Source organism: Rhamphochromis sp. 'chilingali' (genome assembly GCF_963969265.1).
Source record: "Rhamphochromis sp. 'chilingali' genome assembly, chromosome: 5".
In the NCBI taxonomy this organism is placed as follows: domain Eukaryota; kingdom Metazoa; phylum Chordata; class Actinopteri; order Cichliformes; family Cichlidae; genus Rhamphochromis; species Rhamphochromis sp. 'chilingali'.
This window is the reverse complement of record NC_137932.1, coordinates 13,850,966-13,878,410: the sequence shown is the minus strand read 5'-3', so window position 1 is coordinate 13,878,410 and position 27,445 is coordinate 13,850,966. Positions and strand designations below refer to the sequence as shown.

Here is a 27,445-nt window from a genome sequence, read left to right as displayed (position 1 = left end):
TTGTTCAATGGAGATACAGCTCAAAAAGTTTGGGGTCACCTAGAAAATGTCTTGTTTTTGAATGTACAACAATATTAATTTGTTTTGTTCTGGTAAAACATTTACTTGATCAGATACCTTGTAAATAACAATGGAACGTGGAATCATAAATCAAACAAAGGATTTTTTATGGAATATCTGCATATGTGTAGGCTAATGTACAGTCAGGCTAAAAGGCCAGTTTTTGTCTCAAGATGGCCAAAAATCACCGTACACTAAACAAGTCAAACTTTCCTTTTCTTTCAGCAGAAAGGAATCCTTAATTGCATCTTAAAACATTTGCAATCATTTAAATATTTTTTTCTTTCAAAAGCAGGACTTTTCAAATTGACCCCAAACTGACAAACGATGTAAGAATAACATGTTAAATATTTCAATTCCTGAATGAACTGTTTGTACGTTTGTTACGTAGCAATACATTCTACCAAAATCCTTAATTTCTCTCCAAGTTGACCTCTTCATCGGCCTTCTCATGGTTCCCCTGCAGCAAAATGTTGAGAACCTCCAGCGGCGTACCTCGTTTGTGAGCACAGTGTGTCACTGCATTAGTGTGTCAGGGATCCAGTTCAGCAGACTTTGTTTTCATATAATCTCCACATCCCACCTTTGTTGTAGTTTACTTGCATCAGGTGTGTTCAGAATCACTTGGTTTTTGTCATAAAGATGACCACCTGAAAGAAACAGATGTTTTTATTAAGTGGATTTTGTATACATATTTTAGCATCATTCTGGTGCCTGGAAAGAGATTGTGTTGCATAATATTGTTTATTTAAGATGGATTAAAAGTAGAATTAAAAATGTTTTGCATATATTTAATTTCACATACAATAATGATAACTCCTACAATAGTGTTCAGTACGCCTATTGCAGGGAAAAATTCAGTCCACAAGGGGTCACTAATTGACAATGATGCAAACAAAGTGACTAGACATAAATCCCCAGTTTTATACTGGGAATATCTAACCACAGGTTTCAAGATCCTTTTTATTGCCTTATGCACAGAAGTTGCATCTTTACTATCTCTTAAATGTGTATGGGAACATAGAATACTCAGTTTAAGAGCTTTAAGTGCTCAAATTAAGTAGGAAGGCACAATGTAAGTTCATTTGCCATTTAATAATAATTGTAGCATTTGCTCCGTAGTCCATATACAGGCAGCTTGTTGGATTTGACAACTTTCATAAGACTAGCCATGAAACCTGAATATTTAATGCATAGAAATCAAACTGAAACTTAAGTATTATGTAACTCTGACATTTGAATTCTCTGTGGGAAGCTTGTCACAGATGGTGCTTGTAGTACAAACAAGTCTTTATATACAAATCATCTATCGGAACAATTTTACTGTTGGTGTTGTAACACTGGTGAGGCTTACCTTTGACTTCCAGGACTAGATCAGGGTTGAGAACATAGCGAATGAAGCCCTCAGGAGTGATGCTCCAGAGGTGGATTTGGTCATCTGGGTCTGGAGTGAGACCCACACGGCTTCCTGCAATTGTCACACTACCACTGGGACTTAGGCAGCACTCCTCCAAGAGCTGGAAACAGAGAGAGGAGTCAGTTAGAGATATTCAAATTACCAGCTGCTAACAGGTAGAATGGTGAAAGATTCATAGATCATATAATATATGATCAGATATAGTGCAGAAAACACCTCTGTTTGACCTGTGGTCACTTTTCTTTAACTCTTTAACATTGTTTTGATTCTCATCTGAGATTTGACCTTAGGATCTAAGATCTTGATCTTGGTCTAAGGGCTGCTATTCATCAAGCTTTCCCTGACCTTTCTTTATCGTTTCGTTGCGTAATGAAGGTACTGTTACCTTGCAGTGTAGGCGTCCATTCTGGTAGAACCAAATCTGCTCCAAACCATCCGCTTCTTCTGTTTCTTGTATCCGTAGCAGTTTGACATCATCTAAATCCCCGGTCACTGACATCATTAGCCCCGTCTGTCTGTTCCTTAAACGGAAGTGCACTTGCTTCTGCTCGGAAAACACATACAAATAGTTGGCGCTTCTTCTCAAAACAGGATTCACAGCAAGGGAATTTCAAATCAACTCGACCATGCTCTTAACTATCACAACTAACAGTCAATCAATCAATGCACATGTGTGGTATCTAAAAGTGCAGCTATGAGCATTACCACCATTGTGGTGCAGTAATCTAATACTTTGCATAGCTTCATTGTATACCTGTAAAAGAGGGCGGAGCGATCCAATTTTCTGCCAGTTGCTGTGTTTCCGCCAGTCGAGCACCTCTCCAGGCTTTAGCAAAATCTGAGCACCCCGATAGTTGATTCCCTCGTATAGCACCCACCTGATTTTTTAAGACGAGACAAAAACATAATCAAGTCTCAGATATTCAACAGCAGAAATGAAAACAACACTTCCTTATCAGCTTTTATCGCTGTCTGGGGACTGACAGTCAGTCACCATGAGTGAAAATTTGGCTTGAAAATGCCAGTCCTTGTTTTAATATATTTCAATATCCTCCTTCCTCGTGTGATAGGATATTACAGGATGCTCAAGAGAGCACAGAGACAGGCAGACATAAACAAACATGATTTTTCTATACCTGTTTTCTTTTTCTTTTCTTTTAATAGCACAAACTAGAAACCAAGCCTTCGATGCTGGTAGGTCATTGTTTTATCTTAAGAAATAGCTGAATTCTGAATCCTGGCTTCCATTCAATGCCTAGCAAAAGATAATAACCCTGCTGAGTTTTATAACAGTCCAATTTTGCTTTGAGGTTAGATGTTGCTTTTCACTCGTTGCTTTATGGCTCATCTCTTCTGCAGCAAGAATGTGCCAGTCCAGAGGCAGCTCTGCCTTACTGCGAGCCCTTTATTTCCTCAGTGTTGGCTCACACCTACAGTCTAAATCTTGCACATCAGCAGCAGGTTTTCACCATCGATCCATCTGTCAGTACTGCCATTCTGCAATATTAGATGTGCTGACCCTGCACTGCATTCAATATTTCTGAATCTGCAAAATGCCATGTTATAGTCTATATGGTACGCCCAAACGAATTCTTTAACTACAGAGGAATCTTTAAAAAATCATCTTAGTTATACCAACAGACATCAAATAAGTACAGGTTGCACAAATAACTATGGAAATGGCACCAGAAAGTTCTGGAAATGTTTTGACATGTTGACTAAAGAGATAATAGCAACTGAATTTGAAATGAAACCAAAAGGGATTAAGAGGTGGCACTGCTGAGTAACAACAGGCCACTGTTGTGTGAGTGAAAAGTAAAGAATTTTATTTAGTGTCACGTGTCGCTTAGCGTTAAAGAAACATTTGGGAGTAGAGCAGAATGAACCTGTTAAACACAAACCACAGGGTATCCTTAGTAACGGCTGGATAACCAAACAGGTCTGAAAAGCACTCACACGCCTCCTTCCACCAGCACAGACTGGACTCTGCCACATCCTCCGGCCAGCTGGAGGTTGACTGATCCGTCCTTTAGGACCACCCTCTTCCCACGCAGACCACATCGCTCAAAAAGAGTGATGGATGGAAGTGAGAATTCCTGCCAAGAGTGAGAGAAAGGACAAGTGCATTAACAAGCGCTGAAAGCTCCAGGTCATACAGGTTGACATTAAGGTTATTTTGAAGTTACCCTGGAAACAGGCCACACTCACACCTTTGTGCTCCCTGGCATTTTCACTCCCTGTTTACTGTAAAAGACAGACTGCCTTCTAAATGGACACTAATGTCATGGGTCAACGCATTTAATACTGGATGGTGATGATGTAGATGATAAGGAAAGAAATAAGCAGAAATGTGTGAATTTTTACCTTCTGATACAAAATCACCATTATTGACAGTTATATTTTTTTTTATTTTAACACTTAACAGTTTTGGGATGATTCATCCATTGTTTTTTGACAAGATGTCAAAAAAGTATTAGTTTTATAAATTTGGAAAAAATCAAAGAATTGAACAGCATTTGGGATAAAAAAAAACAAACAAACCATATGCCACATGACAGACATGTGTACTTCCCACATCTGCTCAGGTCCGAGTCATTTATCATTAAAGGGTGAAGCCAAAACTCCAAAAGGATGTCCAAGTGGTGTCCAACTTTAGTGCAACTGTGCAGATTACAGGCACTATTCATGCACCCTTCAGACAGACTCTCAACTAGCTTGAAAAACTACAATAGCAATGGATATTTGTCTGTGATGCCTTCAGCTGTCAATTACAAATTAGTTTTTGTAGCTTTGCAAGACCTAAATACTGATGAGAGCTAATTTAATGCTTAATCTCCTCCTTAAAGAGTGTTTCAGTTCAAAAATATATTTAATTCTAGAAAACTTAATGTCTACTCCCAGGGTTTAATGACCAAAAATAACATGTTTCAGTTTTAGGCTGGCAATCTGTAAAAGGGGAGTGAGTGTTAATTTGTTAGAAGAATTAAATTATAGACTTACAAAGCCAATAGTCTGTAGTGACAGGATGGAGGAGCTTGTACTGACACAGCCCATTGATCTCAGATCTGGGTAGTTTCCCACTTCTAACACATACATCCTGCAAGTGAAGTCTTGGCCCTCAAAAGCCATCCAGCTGCAAGAATACATAAATGCAATTACACAAATATACTGACACACACACAAGAAGAACAAAAGCACAAAAAATGTGCCCGTGTTCTGCACTGAATACGATAGATGATCATTGTGTAAACCTACCTGCACTAAAAAGGTTTTCAATTTTAATACTATTCAAGCTTGAAGGTGAACAAGAGCTTTTTACTGAGCTACTGAATTCTTACTTATTAATGGGCCAAAGCAAAATAGCATATTAATATTAATGATGCATTTTATAATATGTAATGCAGGCAGTGTATCACTAGCTACTGCCATATGGCATTTTTTTCTGTTTAGAAAGTGTAACAGTGACAGCCTGAAGCAGACTCTAAATCACAGAAATTGCTTTTTAATGTGACCAATATGCAGTTACAATTGTAGCAGATCACCTTGGCACATCTATCTCTAAAATCTGCTATTGAAAGGCTGTTGCAAAGTGTTTTTAGTGCCAGAGATTCACCTTACAGCCCCGCAGTGTGACAGTTTCTTCACAATGTACAGTATTACTCACCTGCCAGCTAGAACCTTGCAGGAGGCCACAGAGAAACCATCCTGCAGGGAGGTCACATTGTCCTCCAGAGTGAGGACAGAGCCCTTAAAACCTGGATCAGAGAAAAGCTGCACCTGAGGCACACACAGCAAGAAAACAAGACTGAGTCATCCACTCTGAGCTCCTCACCTCCTCGTCACATAATAATTGCAATAACGTTTCAAGATTAGATGTGCTTTCTTTCTTCCTTTTTAAATGCCTACCTTAAATTTGGATGTGTTCTCAAAATCATCCTGAAATGAAAATGAAAAAAAAAAAAAGATTATTGAGACTGATTCACACTGAACCACAAAAGAGAGTGGCGCTGATAGGAAAGGAGAGATGCAACATTGTGGGTGGTATTGCTTTAACTTGTGTGTGTGTGTGTGTGTGTGTGTGATATGCCCTCCCTCCACTCCGTTTTCCTGGTTTTACCTTTCCTCATGTCTCATTGTCTGTGTTTTTTGTTTTTCTTTAATCTCTGTGTAGTCTGTGTGTGTGTCTGCCTGGGCATTGCACTCCATTCCTGCCCCTTTAATCAACTCACCTCATCCACTAATCAAGCTCCTGTAGCATTCTGTGGCTCGCTTTGGATCGTTCATTCCCTTATGTGAGTCTAACACTACTCCCACTTCTGATTTAGTTTGTTACTCATGTTATGTGACCCTTTGAAGCAACTCTTTGTTTCCGTGTGCATCCTCATCAGCCAGCCTGGCTCTTGCTCACATTGCCTCCAGCAGCCTGGCTTGCTTGTCCTGCTCTCATAACAGGCAGCACGCAGCAGCCAACAAATCCATCTAACAGAGAAACTCGACCGATTCTTTGCACAGTTTGACAAATAATAATCAAATCAAACTCCAGCCGGTCACAAACCGATAGCAGACTGAAAGGCATTCACAAGGTGCAGCAGACACTCTTCAACTCTTCTGCATTAAAAAAAAAAGCTGGGTCCAATGATGTGCAGGGCTGTCCTGTCAGAGGTATTGACACACATTTTGAACCTCCCTTAAAACCACCATCGGGCCTATTCCCAGAAAAATTTACTGTAACTCGTTTGTACAACCACTAGTCAGTTGATCTAACCTCTGTCATCTCAAAAGCCTTTGAAGGATTGATACTCACATCAAAGACTCCATCCTTTTTACATTTAAACTCCACAGAAATTGTTTACACAAATATCTGAGACAGACCATCTTAACTTTAAAGCCAAATAATTAATTTTTAATGACTCGCCTACTCTAATTGGGACCGATCATTACAGCATTTTACCGAGTCTTGTCTTGTATATGCCTCTTTGTCATCATCCAGTTTGTAACCAAAGCAACTTCACGATGAGTCACTTTTGTGATCTAAGATATTTTTGCTTTCAATCTAATGACAAGAATTTTCCTCTCTCATGCTGGATAAATAATTTTATTCACATTTCTGCTCTGCTTCATGCTCCCAGAGCTAATCCACTGTAAAGCCTGGTATCTGTCGCGTGTTATCCCTGACATTCATTTTCCTATTTTAAGGATTCCACCTTAAATTTTGATTGTAAAAGTTGCTGGTTACAAGCAGCGAAACCACATGGTGAGTCACACTAGTACCTCAAGAGGAAGTGAAAATTCACCAGCAGTTGTGCAACTATTCATCGTGCAAAGCTGATGGAGCTAATCGTGCAGGTCAAGCAAACACACTGGCTGCTGCATTGATTAAATGTAAAATATCACAGTCGCCAGACCATCTGTCTAATAACCAGACAATGTTTCCACCCTGTGAGTCACCACTCTTACCAGCATGACAGGCATTGTTGAGCCAACTCTGTGCTGCAGTGCCCCCCAGTCCTCTGGGCTTCCATACAGGCCTTTTTCCAGGACATAAGGCTCGCCACAAAAGCCTGGCTCTTCAAACACAACCCAGCTGAGAACAAAAACAAAAGAGGAGCACCCTTTACTTTTGACATGACATTCTTTTTTCATTTTCATTTCATTTTAATTGGCTGAAACCCACAAGAATTCAGGCACAGTTGTGCTCGTTCAGCAACAACTTGCGGTCAAAATCCAATACCGTCCCGCATGATAGCATCTCAGCAGCTACTCTGTTGAAAAATGTGGCATGTCACGAGTGGCTGTGGGAGTGGGTGTTGCATTTGCAGAACTGTGTGTGTCCTAACGTGCAAGACTGAAAAACTGACAGTTGTCTCCCAGCAAAACAAACGGAATGCAAATGAGCCAATCAAACAGCAGAAGAACATGGGCGAGGCCGCGCAGTCTAATAACAGACTAGCAGCGCAGCAAGAATAACCTTTCAATGTCATGAGAGTCTTTTCTCATAAAGAAGGACGTTATGTTCCACTCCACATTATTAACCATTTTCTTCCTCTCCCTTGGGTAGAAGCAATCAGGAAAGCATGCCCTGCGCTTCATTATTCTCGTTTGCTTCCTGTTTGTTTACTTCTGCATTTTTTTTCTAGCTGATCATACCATAAAGAGAGGTTGAAAGGCAAGCAGTGATGGAACACTGCCACTGCTCATTCCTACAGCATGTGGTTAAAAAAAAAAAAAGATGGTGATAAAAAATACCTCAAGGGAATAAAGAATTTCCAAATATAAACAGAATTCCTTGTTAACTAAGTTTAAAGATCTGAGTCTGCCTCCTCCACACTCTCCAAGAAGTCACAGAGTTGTTTCCCACTGCAAAAAGTCTGAGATAGTCCTAAGGTCAGGAACATATGCACGGCAGACTAACCATTAGTGAACGAGGTAATCTGTCTCGACCTGTCAGCAAAGGTGTGGCAGTCATGCAGCCACGCTCCTGAGAAGCAACGAAGGGTAATAAACCACACAAGACTTCACAGGAACTGTAGCCTCAACTAATCATCAAGCTGGCGGGAAGAAAAGCATCTAAAAACATGTAGAGTAGTCTAAGTCGTTCTCCATCAAGGTAGGTAATCAAGCAATATTTGTTAGAACCATACCCAAGCATTTCACCACAAGTCTTGCAGATTGAAGATGACTTGCAAAGGAAAGTGTTTAACCCATTTCTAACAGCCGAAAATACGTTTTTTCTAAAATACCCCAAGCTTTTATTTACCCATAACGGTCACAAAACAATAAACCATAATAAGCATGCTACTTACACACCACCGCCGACATCAATAGACTGCGTCTTCATGCCATAGCCCGTCTCATCCATGTTAATAACAGGCACTGAGAGGTCAATGTTCATCCCCAGCTCGCCAAAATCTCTGTCTCTGAACATCTTGAGGTGTGGAGACATGAAATCCTGTGACAAGAATAAAATCATTTTAGGAAAAGCTGCAGACAAACACAAAATCTTGGGTTGAAGATCAAAACAATAAATATGTATGTTAGGAATAAAGTCAATTTACTCTAGGGAGTTATTTTTAAACTGTTATACATTTTTCCAGTCACACCAATTGCAAAGAATATGATTACACAACAGCTTATAGGTTTCTGATGTACTTGCACACCCTGTCCAAAAAATGAAGACAGTATCAGCTTAGGCACGACACGAAATGTAGCTCAGCTGCAATCCTGGCATATCAGCATACCATCTTACATCAGCTGACGTCTCAGGTGATATCCTGATATACATCCAAATAGTAAATCTCATATAGGGTTCTCTATTTAACTTGCATGCACAATTGCACAGCTGCTTTGCAACCCGCCTCTACCACTCCCTTTTCATGCTTCTATCTGATTTAAATAGTATCTTATCTGTTATGACTGATGTCTGCTCTGTTCTTTATGGGAGGTCTCACTGCCTCTATCTTCCCACTTATATACAGGGAGGGGAGGGGAGGTCTCAGAACAGAGAAAGACCAAAAAAATACATTACTGAAGACAGAAAACACAATTATCCTTCGATTAAAGTGGTCCTGACTGAAAAGCTGTTTCTAGACAAAAAGCACCATAATGAAAGCGCCCTTGAGCAAAAACTGCTTTGGGGTAAGATTAATATATTATATGCAAGATGTTGATTTGTTTATAGAATCTGGGGCTTCCAAAAACTGTTTATGCCTTCGAGTTGCTATTAACAATTTGTATATAACAATTTTCTGCAGACTTTATACGGTTTTTTTGTACATCCAAAAGTCAGCCATGCCCACTGGGGATACAGTGGAATGTATTTCTTTGCAACAGCTTCTTAAAACAAAAAGTTGTTTTTGCTTTCTTTCTGTTTAAAACAATTCCCCAACAAAGACTTGGAAAATTGGCATTTTGTCTACCATTTAATAAATATGTCTCCCTGCTTGCTAATGCTCCAGACTCTTCATAGTCAGTGTTTATGTGGAAGTTTTTGGTCTCAATAGTTTTTATTATATTATATTTTTACATTAGCTTGCAGTCTAAAGAAGAAGAACAAGGTACTGAGCCCTGAATCGACCCCGACGAATCCACTGATGTGTGCATGACAGAGCTAAGCTTTGTCAGAATGGGTGAATGCAGGTTATAGTGTGAAGCACCTTGATTGGTCTTAAAGCCTACAAAAGCGTGCTATTTTTATTTTTCGACAATCAGCTGCAATCTGAATTGTAACCTTCATCAACTCAGAGTGGTTATGCAAAATTCAAGCATCAGTTGGCGGTTGCTATTAATCACACACTGGTATATGCTAAACTCCTTGCTAGTTTTTTAGTGTTTGCAGTACTCACAGACAGTATCGGTCGCAATGACAGAAGTTCTGAGCCGCCCCAGTCACTGCACTCCAGGTACTCTCCTTCCTCCAGGATGTGCTGCTGACCCTCGAACCCAGACTCACTGTAGCCCACCCAGCTGATGCAAGAACCAAAATGCAGCAAAGTCCCTGATTAGAGCTAAACTGGTAGCTCCTGATCAAATTATTATATTATAATCATATTACATCAAAATCACTATCTTAGTCTAGAATAAACTTTGCTCCAGAGTAAGAGTGCCATTTAACTCCATCCTGTACAAGCAAAGGGACATGCAGAAGAAGACTCACAATCCTCCAATGATCTTCAAAGAGCTCACGGACTTCAGTTTCATTGTGTCCAGGTCTGCAGGAACATCTCCTTCACTCTCGCAAAAGCTGAAAATTTCACCGTCAACTTCCATACAGGAGCCTTCAAAGCCGGGCTTCTCATATAGAACAGCCTGCATCAAAGAACAGACAGCTTACATGAACACACAGGTTATATTTTATTTCACTTCATTGTATTTCCAAGGAACTACAAACTACATATTAAAAGTCCTATTTGAATGGCACAGTATTAAGACTGTGTGCATCTCAGTGGTTTTTACGTTGTCAAATTGCTGAATGACGCGTTCACCCTAAAAATAATCTGTTTATCTGATTCTCACATTGTTAGCTGTGGAAATTCTCGCTCTTAAAATAAACTGTGGTTAGTGTACTGGAACTTCCGTTACTTTTTGTGGTCTTAAATGAAATAAGCCTACAAGTCAAAAACATTTGGGTACTTGGGCAATGCCTGAAGGCCTTTCATAAACATGCTTTTCCTATATACTCAACACAGATATTACAGTTTGCGGCTGGATTATTTTATAATTTCCAGAATTTAACATTAAATAGCTTTTTCCTTTCTTTTTCTTCTTTTTGAGATCAAACAAAACAGAACTGCGCATACCTTGACTTCACTGGAATTCTCCACTTTGAAACCACCCTGGAACAGAGAAGTCATCATCATTAACAATGCTCTTCTCTAATTATATGCACACAATAGAACACCTGCCAGCAATTACACACATTCATAGTTCAACTAATTTTCTCAAAAATGTTCATAATTCCCTTGGCCTGGTAGATGGAAGGTTGAGCTGAGCTATTGTCTCTGTGGGTAATAACAGTAAACACTGCCTTTGGACATAGAGTGACCCTTCACAATGCGGAAAAGGCAGAAATCGGAATGCCAGCTTTTGGAAATTATTACTGAACACAACATGAAGCTGTGGCTTAAGGGGATGTCAGCAATTTGCATAATTTCAGTTACATTTAATTTAAAGTAAAACTTCTGAACTACTTAAGAATTTGACCTTATGATTGCACTTGGTGAAAAATCAGGCTCATTAATTTATCTGAGGGGTGGGATGTTTGTAACAAATGGCACATCAGTCCAATATGTGTCTGTATCTCCCATAAAGCATAAATCTCAACCTAAGTGAATTACCAGAGGAACAGTGTCAGGAAAATCAAGTCAGAACATTGCTGGCAGTCACCCTGTCTCACATAGTCTTAGAAAAAAACCTGAACAGAACAGAAATAGAAAGAGAGAGTCTTCTTTAGAAGCTTTGCCACTATTGGAAATGCTGTTTGGTGTTGTGCAGGTGAGGGTGCTGCATAATAGAGCTTGCAGGAGGCAGGACACGTCACACACAGTAGCTCGCTGTCAATTCTCTAGATAATTAATTAGCTTCACTATTCTTACATGGGCAAAACTTAACATCCTGACTGTAGCGTATCTGCAAAAACATATGCTACACTCATGACTCATCCTCTGGGAACTATAAATGTCTATGCCATGTTCTCAGCAGGTACTTTCCACAGTAGAAGGATATGTATTTTGATTTGAGACAGGTTTTATGTGAGCTGTCCTTCCTGACACAATCCCATTTATCTGCACTGGGACCAGCACGTGACCTCCTTAAGATTGCCTTTGTGTCTCCTCCCAGAATTGTCAAGGGTCAAATGTGTTAATGAGTGCACCACAGAGCCAGTCTATATCACATTTTAAGTCCATTTACAAAAGCTTTGATGTAAATTTTATCTGCAGGAAGGACACCATAACAAACTCTGGAGATCAGCAGCACTGCTAACATTATAGACTCTAGGATCCTTAAATACGTGTAACAAATTTTATAGCAATTGGCCTCATGGATGCAGAGATTTTACTAAAAAAAACAAAATCTGTATGCTTCATCCTTTAGGGATCACAAATGACTGTTCCAAAGCTTTTGGTTGTGTATCCAGTAGTTATTTTATGCCTGGGACACATTGAGGGAATGATCAAAAGAGATCATTTGTCATTTTAAAATGCATTAGATGTTATACATTACAGTAATACAAACCATTTTAAGTGGTCTGAGAGATCCCACGAAGGGTGACGGGAAACCCCAGGTCTCAGGAAAAGGGTACACTCCTGTTTCCAGGACAGACACCATGCCCTCAAACCCTGGATCACTGAAAAGCAGCCACCTGAAGAAAGGAGGAATTCATGTTATTTCGTCATCAAAAACCTTTATTCATATTATGCATAACAACAAAACTGTTGGTTGTTTTAAAACTAATGTAAGTGAGGACCTTAAATACTTCCATAAAAGAGCTGTAAAAAAATCATTGTCATAAAAATAACAAACTTTCTGACTTATGCTTTTTCCTCAGTACATTAAGCATTGTCAGTTCAAGGCGGCGCTTTATTTGGGTTTAATTCTATATCTACCTCTGCTATGAGCCAAAGAACTAGAGCTAGGAACAAAGGCTATTTGTTTAAGAGCAAAATATCTGGGGAATGGCATGCTTCAATTCAAATCACTTTTCTTCACTATTCATATTTATAGCCCGGGCAGCCTTTGTGAGAACAATGCCCCCAACTTTGGTATTTTAAACCATGGTGTGGCACAGCACAATGCCTCATACCAACAACCAGATGTGAGTCTCTGTCAGGAAAAATACACCCAGCTCATTCAGTCAGGACTAAAAAAAAAGTGATTACCAAGAATTTATGTCAACCTTAACTTGCTAAATCCACAGAGTCTATCTGTTCAGTGAAGTCAACCGGGATTACTGCACGCAAAACACAACGCTACATCTGCTGAGCAGCTGCCTTCACTTGTCACAGACAGACAGGAGAAGCTACAGTGGCAGAATTTGCAATTATGTGTCGAGATGAGCTGGCATCTGACAGCAATTAGTTTTGTTTTTGCTGCTGACAAATGCTGAAAAAAATCCTGTGCATTAAGTATTGTAGGTAAGTCAACAATACTCGCTTTACAGGAAAAGCTCTAACTAACAGCATTCATTCCCTTCTGCTGTAGGGCACAAAATGTACTGAATAGCTACACCTATAACCAAGAAAAACATTCTTGTGCCATTTGCCGAATTCTCTCCACACTTTTGTCTGTTTCTCACTTTCTGTCAATTGCTCCTCCTCTACTCCTCTGCTTCCCATGTGTCCCAACTCCCACTCTCCCTCATTTCTAACATGCAACAGCAGGACAGACATTCCTCGGCGGGCAAATGAATGAGAGTTAAACCGAAGCCCAATATAGGCACAGCGGAATGTAGTAATGATTATTATCACAGTTATTTCTCAGAGCAAAACACAGAGAAGATCTTATTAAAGAGACAGCTCTGATTTGAGCGCAGCAGGTAAGAGCTCATCAAAAGGAAAAAAAACAACATCACTGAGAAGGACTGAGATTGTCTCATTTTCTAAAAGGTGCATTTCTTGTATCTTTATGGACTACATGCATAAAACAACAATACTTACACCCCAGAGTGCACTTGAATGGAAGCTGTACTCAGTGGGATGCCAAATGAGCCAGTTTCTATTGTGTCGTCGTGGTATGGTGTTACTCTGCCGTGGCCTTCGGGTTCAGTAAACAGATCAATATGGGGGATGCTGTAATCCTACAGAGGGGGTGGGGAGGAAGAAAAGCCATTATCAGCAGTGGTCCACACAAGATCTTCAATAATTCCTCCCAATAAATCCAAGGAAGATCTTAACTAGCTGACTTTTATTCTTTTCTGCTCTGGAGTCTGGATTGAATATCAATAAAACAATGCAGTCTGTTAGCTACATTTCAGATCCAATGTGAGGTGAAGATAATGTCGGTACTGAAGACCATGCAAGGCGGAGTTAGTGTACGCACCCTGACAGCAAGTCGAATAGAGCCGATCACCATTGGCGGGCTGTTGTGCGGTTCTGTCCCCACTTGAGGTTCTGCCCAATCGTTTGCCAATTCCATGTTCGCCTCCTCCAAGGCGATGGTGCGGCCCTGAAAGTCAGGCTTCTCATACAGCATCCAGCTAGTTATGAAAACATAATCATCATAATCACAATCAGATAGCTAATGATCAAGGTTAACAACTGTGGATTACATCACTAATTCGACAATTTTGGAAATACACCTATTTGGTTGCTCGTTGAAAGCTACATGAGTGAATCAATATCGTTCTCCTGCTATTTTAAGAATACACCTGGCAGTTGGTTAGCACAGCTGGCTCTAACAGCTCCTCTTTAGCTCACTAATTAACACATTGCTTCTTCCCCGATTTCATTGCAAAGTGGAAGAACAACACATCTTTGCAGAAAGTCTGGCAGCCACGCTGTGAATGAGATGAAATCTGTGTTTTTAAAAGGACAAGGCAAGAGCTTGTTACAGTAGTCCTTGCTGCTGGAACAGAGGGCGCTGTACTTTTTAAGTCTTGCTATTTGTTGAATATGATAAAATGCTAATTTAGTGTATCTTGATGTAGCCGCTGAAGGTCAGATCTGAACACATTTCTAATTTGAATTTTTCCTTTATCATTTTAGCACCAGAATCAAGCTGTGCTTTTCTTCCCCAGCACAAAAAATTTGATTTTTTTTTTTCAACGTATGTAAGTGTCAGCATTTTCAGAAAGTGCATTTAAATGTCATTCTTTTTTTTTAGACAGCATCATTCCAAACATCTACCTTGAATATCAAAAACAGTATCTGACCACTGCAAAGAAGTATAAAGAACTACAAAGCTAAGAAGTGCAAGCCAGAGGATGCACCTGCACACACACAAGCACATGGCTGGTGTTTGGCACATTCCTGCAAATGGTATTACACACTTCCAGTAATCCACAGGTGCCTGGACCACATCAAGAAAAGCAGGAATGGTAAGGGTAAAAAAGGGACTGATAGCAAAGAAAATATGAATGTAAAGCATGCAGGGTTCTAAATAAATAATAAATAAGTTCGATTATCAAGTAAGACTCTCTCAGTGCTCATGCTTCATTAAATTAGCTTGGTGTAGAGCCTCAACAAGAGATTTTGGCATCTCAAAACCACATGACACCAATTAAAGCTATACGGGGCATTTTCTTTCCATCATCTGACATTTTGGCTGAATATTTGTTACTTACCACCCTCTAACAACCTTCACAGATATGAAAGGCGAGAGCTGCAGAGATGTAGCATCTGGCATATCCCTGTAAATCTCATATGCCTGGCCACTGAACTGAGGTTTTTCAAACAGCACCACCTGCATAGAGAAAAGAAGGACAGTGTCAAAAAAATAAAAAAGTAAAAAACATCAACACATCAACCATGAAGAGAAATAATGGCTTAATATTATAATGCATTACTTGCTAAATCTATTACATTAAGCAGGATTCAGTGAGTGCAAGGACATCCCATTTTACTCTCTCCTTTTCATGCTACAGTAGAAGCAAAAAAACTTACAGGTATATAATTACTTCAACTACCAGGACACCATAATTTTAATAAAAAACATGAATTTGAACATTTTTGTTTTTAAAGCCAAACAGAAGCTTGATAGTTATGAATAATGAAGGAGTAAACCACAGTTGTGGAAAAAGCAGCTTCTCTAGAAACCTCTTTGTTATGTTTTGTTTGTTAATAAGCCTGCTTAAAATTCTAAATCTTTACATATATTCTCTTCTGTTTGTTTTGGTTAATCCCAGTCGTCATAGTTCAAGCCCCTCCAAAGGCAACACAGGAGGTAAACCGAATTAATGAACACCTAATATGTAGGAAAGCAACTACAAATGTTGAGTGCCCCGGGAATTCCTCGTTCCTTGTAACAACTACTAATGAAGTTCTGCAGTAATGAAAAACCACAGGATCTGCACTACGTTGGCAGAACTGAATTCTGTGATTGCACCCAGCTGAGCAATTGCACAAGACTTTTTTTTTTACTCTGTTTACCCACGAGGACACCATATGAAAAGCAGATGTTTTCACAGAACAGAGACTTGTCTGTTCAGATTCCTCTCTCCCATCTTGTTTCTATTTCATGATGGTAAAGTTGTGCCTACTGTACCTTTCCAGGGCGTTTGTGAAATCCCTTCACAGTTCTTATCTGGAATGCAGAAACACATAGTTAAGATCAAAGTAAACATCTCGACAATACAAAAGAAATTGATATGAATTAGTTTGTGAAGAAGCTGTGCCTATGACCTTTCAGTTTTACTCCCAGGGACATAGTGGGCATGTGGAGAAGACATTCCTCTCATTTCATATCTAAGCACCCAAAACCAGAGACCAGCCAAAACCAGAGTGCAATCAGCGTAAGCTCGTGATGTTGATTGCACAAAACGGCAGTAAAATTAAACTAAAAAACAAAAAATCAACAGCAACTAGAAACATCAAGTCCAGACTTTTGATTATAACTGATTTATAATTTACATATTTCACGCTGTTTTGTCGCACTCCCTCTCGAGGTTCATGCTCGGAAACGTGTTATATCTATGTATCATTAAATATCTGAGCCTTCTCTTATATACTCAGTATTGAGAACTGTCAATTGAATCTAATAAACACTTTAAATACTGTAATATACCAGCTTGGGCTTTGTAAAAACAAGCTTTTACCATTTACAGAGAACAGAAATCGTCATACAAATTCCCTTCAGCTCAATTCAGCTTTATTTATGCAGCCATTGGCCACTTTGTTAGATACACCTATTCAACTGGAAATATATAGTCAGTCACATGACAGCAACTAATTGCATGTATACATGTAGACATGGTGAAGACAAACCAATAAAGTTCAAACCGAGCATTAGAATGGAGAAGAAAGATGATTTAGGTGACTATAAATGTGGCATGGAAAGACGACACCAGGTCTGATGAGTCTCAATTTCTGCTGCAACATTCAGATGGAAGGGTTTGAATTCAGTGTAAACAAAATGAAAGCACTGATCCATCCTGCCTTATATCAACACTTCAGGCTGCTGGTGCTGTAATGGTGAGGGAGATATTTTCTTGACACACTTTGGCCCCATCAGCACCAAACGAGCTTCATTTAAATGCCAATGTATTGCTGTGTATTGCTGCTGACCATGTCTATCCCTTTATGACCAAAGTGTACATCCAGTAGAGTACATGTACAGTTGACAAATCTGCAGCAACTGTGTGATGCTATCATGTCAACATGGACCGAAATCTCAGAATGTTTCTAGCACCTTCCTAAATGTGAGATTTACATCAATTCTGAAGGCAACATGGTGTTTAACCAGGTACTAACAATGTGTACCTAATAAAGTGGCCGGTTACTTCTGAGCAGATTAACTTTTACATGGACTCCACTGGAGCAAATTCCAGACACAGTGTTACTGAGAATAAGAAAGCTTCCCTACTTGTGATGACCAAAAAAAAAGAAAAGAAAATGTAATTTTTTCCATGAAAACCATATGTGGTGTAGCTCCGAAAATAGAAATAGCATCCAACTCTCTTACCAGCACAGCAAGCTTTCTTGTATCTGGCTTGTCAGAAAGTAAGAGCTGATACTTATGTGCTTCAAAGCAATCCACAACTTTAATTTATGACAATAAACCTTTTATTCATCCTTCAATAAAATGTTTGTAATGAATGCAGAACACTTACATTACTTCTAAGTACTCCCTGCGGCTGAGCCGGAGGCTGCTTTCGTTCGGGGAGGGTTGGTTGTTTTGTTGGAGGAACAACAGGAAAGCATGGAGCAGCAGTGTCAGGAAGCACCAGCTTTGCAACGCTGTCTGCTTCATCTCCAGCAACAGGAGTGGCCATTTTCTTAATTAACTGGTGTGTAAAAAGAAAACGATGGAGTAAGGATAAATGTTTTTAATGTGTTTGCTTATGAAATATGCTGTGGCAACGTCTACTGTGGTTTATTTACTAAAGTGCCATTTCCATGTCTCTCCTGTCAGTCGACAGGAAAGCAGAGTTCTGTGCTTTAGCTAAATAGCTTTTCTATGCTTCAACTCTGCTGAGCTTGCTAGTTACATTGTGTCTCTGTGCTAAAAGGACAACTACACTGACACTCACAACTTTTAGTTACATGCAGAAAAACTAACCTCTGGTTTGACTTGATCCTGTCCTTGTATGCTCTGTACTGGCTTTACTTGATCTCTTGGGAGGTACTTCTCTAAATAGTCAGGCAGTTTGATGTCGTTAAAAGAAGGAAGTGGAGGACCTGAGTCACTAACCACAGCCTCTGCAGCACGGGTTTCCTCTTCACTCTGCTTGGCTAGAGTGTCTTTGATTGAAGCTGTGGCTGACGGGCTTGGTGTGGGTGGCTGGGACGAAGGTGGAGGGCTCAGCTCGGAGGCTGCAGTAGGCGATACGTTTCCTGAGCCAGTGCCCTCTGACTCGGCTTGAACTCCATTTCTCTTTCCTCTGTAAAGGGAGGTGAGACTACTCAGAACGCAGCTCCCCGCCAAGCGAGACTTCACCTTGATTTGATCATCTTTCTGTTCCTTCACGTCCTCCTCTTCCTTGACAGGGGTTTTGTCCCTGAGGCGAGAGTGTGTGTCTAGGCTATTAAGCAGCATGCTCTTGTCTGCAAAGCTAACCCTGGCAGGCTTCAGGACAGATTTTGTATTTGTGTTTGAGTTCTTGGAAAAAAGGGTCAGTGATGTGTTTATGGAAAACTCAGGCTTTTTTCTCAAGCCAAATGTAAACTCCTCTGGGTCAAAAGTCTTCTCAAAGCGGTCCTCCTTAATGGCTGGCATTGCAAATGGGGGCTGAGGTGGTCGGAGGTGGTTGTGCTTCCGTGGTGGGAGGGAAAATGGGGCACAAAGTTTCTTGATTTTCTCAACAAAATCATGATCATCTAGCTCGCCAGGAGTGTCCAGAAGATTGCTCTCACTTCCAGAAGAAGTCAGCTTTTGCTCCTGGACTTTATGTTTCCATTTGGGGAAGTCCACATCCAGCCAGCTAGAGGGGGCATCTTGCTGTTTCGAGGAGTCATCTGTGCCTAGACCCTGTGGCAATTGGAACTTCTTCATGGATGAATGCTGTATTGAGCCTGGGATCAGCCTGTTAGACTCTGGGGAAGTGGGTGCTTTTGAAGACCGTCTCAGATTGTTATCAACAGGCTCCTTTTTAACTGGCTTGACTTCTAAATGTGTGGAAATGTCACGATTGATATGAGATGAAACTTCATTCACTGGCAAATGCAATCCCATCACAGCTGAATTCTCAGTCACATTCACTGCGTGGCTTGCAGCAGTGCTATCAGGGCGGCTCTTTGTTATGTATTCAGCATCCCTGAGTGGTGTAATATCGCTGCCATTCTCTATATTTTTTGATTCATCAGACAGTGTGTGGCTGGAGGCTGGTTTTGTCATATCTCCAGAGGTACTGACTTCTGAGGTCACTGATTTGACAGTTGAGCTTTTTTCCTGATCTTCCTGCCCACCTCTCTCTGTGTTTGCAGATTTGCAAACAGAAGTAGAAGAAGGCTCTTCCACATATGATTCTTTGTTTTGCCCATGTGTCATGTCAGTGAGTGAAAATAGAGTGTCATTAGAGACTTTTGCCTTCACTTCCTCACTGGCCGTAGCTGCTTTGGTAATAGGATTTGTGCTGGAGAACTCTGAATCATTAGCTCCATGTGTACATGAGTCATCCCGTGAATTCTCTGCTTTTTCCACAGATGCAGAATTAGGCTGTGCAATCACCACTGGCTCTCCTTCTGTTCTGGGGCTTTCTGCAGAATGAGTCTGCAACTCAGAAGGCCCATTTATAAGCGTCTCTACCTTCCCAAGCTCTTTATCACTCTTGGCACCACTCACAGCCTCATTAGCCTGGGTGATGGTACAAACAGCAGCTTTTTCTGAAGGTGCAGTCACCGACTGACTGAGATGTTGTGTTTGAGCAGGGAGATCTGATGAGCCGCTGCTCTTTTCTGACTGAAAAGCTGGTTCTGGTTCTTTAGTTTCTGGTCTTATTATGTCTTTAACCAGTTGTGTCTCCTCATTTTTTTCAGGATTTTTTCTTTCATCATCCCTTGCAACACTTTCCTCTTTCCCTGTGATCGCCTGCACACTGTGTGAAACCTTGGGCTTTGCGGCACTTTCATCTAGAGGCAGGCGCTGCTGTGGTTTTTCTTTAACTTTCTCCTCAGTCTGATTTGTTTTCTCACTCACCACCTTCTCTAATCTCACCACATCTGCAGGTTCAGCTTGAGTTATTAGTTCTGTGTCCTTGTTTTGAGGTTGCTGTGTTTCTTTTTTACTAGGCTTCTTCCTTTTTTCTTTATCTTTTGACTCAAGTTGCACTGAAAATTCTTTATCTAATTTGGGAAGTTTAACAGGTGACTCCTCCTCCGCTGCAGAAGGCTTCTCAATAGTTGGTTCAACCAAAGGTGATTGGGGGGAAACTAAAGGTTCTGTGACTTCCACAGAAGCCTTTTTTCTTTCCATTTTAAATGTCAGACTTTGTCTCTCTGCTTCTTCCTCTTTTTGGGGTAAATCAATGGAGTCCTTGTTAGCGGGCACCTTTGTTGTGCTGCTACAAGCAGCAGTATCAGGTTCATCTTTGCTGACAGATGGTTGAGGTAATCCTGCTGGTGTGTTTACTGACTGGTGAATATTCACCTTTTTAAATGAAGCATCTAACTGCTTCTCCTGTTTATCGGATACCTCCACTTCCTTTTTAAATTCCTTCTGCTGGCTATCGCTCAGTGGCTGTTCGTCAGATTTTCTTCTTTGAACTTGAGATGGCTCTTTTCCTGAAAGCTTTTTGGGAGAAGAGGCAGTCTCATTTATTTCATCACTCTTATCTGGCTTTGTAGCGGTGACCTTTGACTTACTTGCAGAGCACTCTGGTTTGTTTTGAATGCTTGGACTGATGGGACTGGTTGGGTCTCTATTTTTCCGTCTTTTAGAACGGGAGCCTGTTCTGCTAGGGCCTTTGGGAGATGGGCTACTGTTATTGGTCACTTCTTTGGAATCGCCTAGTTCTTCAGCTGGAGGATCTGTTTCAGCGCTGTTGGGTTTCGTACCTTGATCTATTGCTTCTGAGACCACCGTTTCCTTTGTTTTCCAGTCTGTTTGTTGTACTGTGGGAATGGACGTGTGCTCCCCTAAAGGAGTCGTATCTCGTCCTTCTGGTTTTAGTGCTATCTTTGACACTGCTTTTGTCTGTATCAGCTCTTTTGTATCCAGTTTACCTTGACTGTCCAGTTCTGGAGACTTTGACGTAATGTCTGCCACAGACGAGGTGGATTTGTGAGACATTCCTTTCACGGCCGGTGTTTGAGGCTGCACAGGTTTATCCTCCGACACAGACGCGTCTGTTAATTTCTGCACTCGCTCCCTGATGGTCATCAGCTTTTCCATGACAGGTGGCTGTTCCGTGCTGTAGCGTTCAGCTGATCTTGACCTCTGATCAGACGCAAGAAAATCCACTTTCAACCGCTCGGTGGGTTGTCTATTTGGAGACACATCAGCACTCCTCGGGATTCTGAAGGGCTGCTTGTGGCCACCCGTAGGTTGTTGCTGCTGCTTCTCAAAAAGGCTGATTTTATCCGCAATCCTGGCAGTCGTTGGCTTACGCTCTTCATCAGCCTTCTTTGGGGTGTGTACTCTGTGCAAACAAGAGGTAAATATATCAAAGAACTTCTGAATTTAAAGTCATAATCCATTTATGACCCACCACACCTGCCATAGAGATTTCTATTTGTTAATCACTTAAGAGATAAGAATAACCTGATCCATTTTTCACGTCCTCTATATGTTATGAAATCAGTCCTTAGAGCACAGCACTGATCTTTGCATTATGAATCATGGCGTTGTTTCACTGTGGATACAGTGAAGCAATGCTGCTTTTCATCTAAAGCTGTAGCCTGCTCTTTTACCAAAGCTGGAGCTAGCATAAGTATCTGCTAATAAGGGGATATCGATGAGTTAAATATTCAGCCTTGACCCTCAAAAACAAACAAACAAAAGATAGCATTTTAAGTGAGGTTTACTTATTTAGTTACACTTACTTTACTTATTTTAGTGAGCGTTACTGAAAGACTGATAGATGCATGTGGTGATTAGCCAGTGTTCTATCTATGTAAATCAAACACTTTCACTCCTAAATTCAACTTACCTGCCGTCATTCTCTGTTTTGGGTGTATCCTTTTCGTCACCTTTGGTATTCTTTAATGCTGCATTCCAATCCTTGTTATCTTCAGCTGGACTTTTCTTTGGATTCAGACGAACATGTTTTGTAAAAAGCTTCACCTCACTCTGAGAAACCTTAATGCTCCTGCGTTTGGACTCTGGTGTCTCTGTCTTCCTTTCTACTCTATAAAAATCGTCATCGCCCTCCATGTCTGCACCTTCATCCGCCACACAGTTCAAGTCTTGGAGGTTGTCCAACTGCTTGACCGTGGCGGGGCAGGAAGTCTTTCTTTCCCCTCCTTCAGGTGAGGCCTGTGAGGTGGGGTTTTGCTCGGAGGAGGAGGAGTCTTTAGGTGCCTCACTTTTGCTCTTTAGACTACTCACTAAGTTATCTGACTTAGGGAATCCCTCTGAGGCAGGTTGTGCAGTTGGAGGGATTGTTTCCGCAGGAGCTTTCCCTCCATCGCTCTGAGAGTTTTTCCTTCTTCTTCTGGCTGAGTTTTTACGCCCCATGATGTCTTCTTCTATTTGTTCTTGATCTGGTTCAGGCTCTAACTGTGAGTCTTTGTGGGATTTTAGTGGCACTCCTACTAGTGTGCCGTAATAATCCTGTGCCCCAGCAGGAGGCCTCGCATGTGTTTCTTTGTTCTCTGCACTTGAGCTAATTGCTAAATGAAAACTTGGTGATGACTTTGCCTTAGGGAGGACTTGAAGGCTTTTTGTGAGTTTGGTGCGGACAACTTCCTGCCCAGCACAACTGTTCTCACCACACTGAATCACACTCGTTTCCTCCAGGTACACATGGAGCTTCTTGCCTGTCTGGGCCTGTGCTTTTCTCTGGGCCTGAGGCTGGGTGTGGGCCTGGTCAGAGTACCATGCCACTCCCTGTTTAGTAGATGAATAGAGATGTGTCAGATGGCTGTCATTCCTTTCAGGATTCCCACTTGCTGAAGTACGTTTGTTGCTCTCCTCCCTGTCCTGTCCTGTTGTCTGCCTACTGCACTCCCAAAGCTCCTCCTTTTTTGGACCTCCTACTCCCGTCTCAGTGCTGCACACAACAGGGCCGTCTCTGTGGGCAGACTGCGTGGCGTTCTCCTCGTCACAAGGGAAAACGCCTCTGAAGAAATCCTGAAGATGGGGATTCTCCTCCTCTTGCTGCTGTTCTCCAGCCCAGGGTCTCACAGTCTCCTCACTTTCCACTTCTCCCTCTGACTTAAGAGTGTGATCGCCAGTTGAGGGGGCATTTTCAGTAGGAGTCTTCGGAGCCTTTCCCCTCCACGGAGAGAGCCAAGTGCCAATACGACCCAAGACTCCAGTACTTGGCTGGTCTTCGGGGCTCTCAGACTAAAGCAAAGCACAGAAATAACTCAAATAAATGTCAGCTTCAAAACGTAGCTGCAATTTGCAAACATGCATATTTCCGGTGAATATGCGCAGAATTTAGATAACATGACAGTAATACAAACTGTCTAAATGGACAAAGCAAAGGAGTGCAAGCTGGAGATCCGAAGAAAATATAAGTGAGGGTTTCCTGTTCATTGAGATTTATTTATTTTTTAGTACAGCCATGCATCTCTCAGCATAGCAAAGACATGCAAGGGTGCTTATAACCTGTAAGCTTACCGTAGAAAATACCATATCATTCAGACCCTTTATGTAGGCTGTGAACATGATTTTGGTTTAGAACAAAAACTCCTACAGAGCATAAAACACAAACAAAATCATTCCACCAGGACAAACAATAGCAGTGTGAAAGAGCAGAAAAAACATCACATGGATCAATCACTTTGACAGATCCATACATAACTCTCTAATTTGAACCAGACACTCTTGGCCGTCATTTCAAAATCGACTTACCCTGAACTTCACATGGAAGAAAAACTTTGATCTCGACTTCAAAATGTAAACCGCTGCTTAAAAATCTTCTCTAAGATGTTTGTCTAGCTGATGGAGAAGCTGCGTTTAGTCCCCGTTGCTTGCAGTAAAGCATCCACAACTGTAATAAGAGCGCGGCAGAGTGTGGCTTTGGAGATGTGCGTGATATTTTGAAGTTCCAGCCCCTCCATCAGAACGCGCGCAGCCCAGAGCTAAAAGCGATGCTTTCAAGTGCTGCTCGTACACATCTTCCAACATGCAAACATGAGCGGCCCGATGAAGCCGGTTTGTCAACAGCTGTTTTTTTTCCCACGTCAGCAGCTCAACCACAGTTTCATTTTGCTGGTATTTAGTTTGGCTTAAGGCCAACTTATAGCATCAGATATACGTTGAAATGATTGGCTATATGACTGGCTGCTATTAGCAGTTTAAAGCTTTAACTAACACTTACTGGAATACCTTTAGTTATAATAGGCTTAGTAACTCCCTCCAAGTCAAACAAAATCAGTTTGTTTGTTTTAAATTAAACGTGTTATTTTTTCAACTTGTTAAGTTAAGAGAAGCGGTTTGTGGGGGCAAGAAATGCTAAAGATAGATATAATTAGCCATTCACTTCCCCTTATCCTTTTTTAGGGTCGCGGGGGACTGGAGCCTAACCCAGCTGTCTTAGGGCAAGAGGCAGGGTATACCCTGGACAGGTCGCCAGTCTGTCGTAGGGCTTACACATAGATACAGACAACCATTCGCACTCACATTCACAGAGTTTCCAAATAACCTATGCCCACTTACTGCATGTCTTTGGACTGTGGGAGGAATGCAAACTCCACACAGAAAGACCCTGACCTGCTGGCGAAATTGAACTCAGGACCTTATTGCTGTGAGGTAATAGTGCTAACCACTGTTCCACTGTGCTGCCAGATTTAATTAGCCTATCTTTTTTATTTCATAATGATCACTGGAACAAAAAATTATGTATTATTTACATGATTTCCCCAGTGTATATATAAAGCAGTCACATCTTCTGTTGACGGCCTTCGCATAAGTTTGACTGTTTGCCTGTTATCGACCATGTCATGACTCATATTTCACATATTTGTAATATCACCGTAAATGCTTAGGAAAAAATCGCAGCATAGTGAACAGTTTTTATCCCAGAGCCATCTCTTAACTTGACTTATCTCATCCTTGAACTCGACATACTTTCACCCAAACGTTAAGCAAAACAAATTTTGGAACTTGTGGCATAAATGTGCTGAATATTTCTAAGGGTAAAACTTAAAAAGCAATATTTTAAGTAGTTATTCAATGAATGTTGCTTTTAATTCCATTATGTATATTGTTGCACAGGAATAAAATGACATTACTTATAATACTTGGAGTTTTTGAAAATACTTTTTTAAAATCATTTCCTAGTTGACTACTCTCTGTTTTTTTATGCTTTTTTTTTGTCCTGTGATGGTCATAAGTTTATATTTTTCTAATTTCTTCTTGACTTTTTGCACTTTCAGGAACAGTTGTTACACTGTAACAACTCATCAGCTGATAAAAAAAAACCCATTCACTCATTTGTTTATTCAGGCACTCCTTTGCTGTCCAAGTTCAGGATAGGATTGGAAATACGCAGTAGCCACGTGTCTCATTGTTTAACATGTACTGATCTAAAGAAGCAGAAGAAAAAAAAGAGCAATTGTCTCATCTATTGATGCAGTGTATCAGTGTCTCAGTATACATTTTACTGTGGGCTATTTGTTGCTGTTCTAAAGAAACAATGCAGTACATCCACAAGTTTGCTGCACTGCCGCAGGAGAATGAAAAATAAGTATACGCACTCATTCCATTCACTGAATGAGCTTATTTCCACTGAAAGAACTCAACATGAAGAACACTGAAATAAAATTACAAAACACCATAACATATAAGCACTAAGTAGCAAGTATGTATAGGATACCTAAATGGTGACAATGCACAAGAAAGAAAGAAATCTCATTATGTAATATAAGAGAGGCTTGTTGATAAATGAGTGTAGATTGCTTTGTGATTTTACAAAATTTACAAAATTTTAGTGAGGTTAAAATGTCATATTTCAAAGAGCAAAAGCAGTAAATTGATAATCTGGATGAGTGTTTCCTTTCCAAACTCTTACACCTAGACCAAAATTAGATCTGTTATATTTCAAATAGGTTATATTTGACAGATATGAGCATTTCAGACTGAAATTAGATTCTGTTTTGAGGAAGTGACAGCTGTTCTGTAATCATTAATTAGCTGATGTGTGTGCAGTTCAACATTCCGACATTTTTCTTAACAACTGAATGCAGCACGAGGCCTTGCCCAAACAAAGTTTTTCAGCGGAAATGACGCACCGCTCATGTGGGTTTCAGAGTCTGCTGAAAGTCGTTTTTTCTTTTTTTCCCAAATTTCTCTTCTTTTATTTGGCGAGAAGTTCAAGTCATTCTTTCCATGCTGCTCAGTCGGGGAACTTAACCATTAAACCACTCCTGTCTGGGTAACTCAGGATTGTTTTGATTTTTTAAAAATAATAATAATAATGAAGCAGAGCAACTAGAAGCCACGTTGTAGCATGATGAATTTTAAAGAAAGCTCGATTTTCTCTACTTCTAATGCTCATACATAATCCACCCTGCCCGGGGGGACTGGCCGCGAATCACTGGTTTAAACACTGCACATGGGATTAATTGATGCGTTCACATTTAATGTCCCATTTTGTTTTTACTATAGTATTATCATAACGGGTATACCCCTTACAATGGTGGTCAGACAAACACGAAAAGTAAAGCATCAACCGTCACCACGCTATCATTAAACCACCTTAAACGTTGTTTTCACTACTTTTAATTACCATAACGAAGTCTACCAGAACTACAGTTCATAAGATTAAAGCAAATGTGGCCTAGAGGCTTTAGAGTGTTACTTAAACTTTCAAACCGTCTCTACTGAAAAGCCCACAAACCGCAACTTAATTTCTTTACAAGCACGCCGCCACAGACAGAGCGAGATCTTACCATGATTACAGTGTTTCTCGTGGCTCTATGGGGAACAAACCGGTCAAAGGTAGCCCCCTGGAATAGCCCTCATAAATGAAGTCTTTCAGCGTGCTGTGCCGCTTCTCTCAGGTAACTCTAACCTCCTCAGACATGCCACTCTGCAGCGGACTAACTAATAAATATTCAGTGCAAGCTTAACAGAAAAGAATTTCAAGGCTAACTTTTGCAGTACGCCAGATGCAATTGAGTCTGCAACTTTTGAAGTGTTATTTTTTTCCCATGGTAAGAAGGGGAAGGACGCAGCTGGAATCTGCCCCAGCTAGGTAACACCCCGAGG

The 27,445-nt window shown here is 40.7% G+C and overlaps 1 protein-coding gene across 2 annotated transcripts; it reads right to left on the bottom strand.

Moving 5' to 3' along the window:
* Nucleotides 1-13: 13 nt before the first annotated feature.
* Nucleotides 14-27,445, bottom strand: LOC308397384 (uncharacterized protein). 2 transcript variants are annotated; one of them, XM_080883259.1, is made up of 22 exons: nucleotides 27,127-27,445; nucleotides 22,215-23,572; nucleotides 18,188-21,704; nucleotides 17,739-17,912; nucleotides 16,175-16,213; nucleotides 15,255-15,373; nucleotides 14,012-14,168; nucleotides 13,630-13,769; nucleotides 12,209-12,335; nucleotides 10,774-10,809; nucleotides 10,131-10,282; nucleotides 9,820-9,940; nucleotides 8,281-8,426; nucleotides 6,935-7,061; nucleotides 5,384-5,413; nucleotides 5,142-5,254; nucleotides 4,478-4,610; nucleotides 3,434-3,573; nucleotides 2,232-2,355; nucleotides 1,863-2,021; nucleotides 1,415-1,577; nucleotides 14-710 (listed from the first exon to the last, which is right to left on the bottom strand). In XM_080883259.1, the coding sequence occupies exons 1-22, from the start codon at nucleotides 27,127-27,129 to the stop codon at nucleotides 622-624; spliced, it is 7,167 nt and encodes a 2,388-aa protein (XP_080739385.1). In that variant the 5' UTR covers nucleotides 27,130-27,445; the 3' UTR covers nucleotides 14-621. The 2 variants fall into 2 exon arrangements, with proteins under 2 accessions (XP_080739385.1, XP_080739386.1); XM_080883260.1 differs by having other exon boundaries at nucleotides 18,320-21,704.

Excerpts from the sequence above, each read along its gene's own strand:
- LOC308397384 (XM_080883259.1), bottom strand. Across the intron at positions 14,169-15,254 it reads GTGAAGGTTGTTAGAGGGTG|CTGGATGCTGTATGAGAAGC; the intron begins GTAAGTAACAAA and ends TTTCATAACTAG. Across the intron at positions 4,611-5,141 it reads TGCAAGGTTCTAGCTGGCAG|CTGGATGGCTTTTGAGGGCC; the intron begins GTGAGTAATACT and ends GTATTCTTGCAG.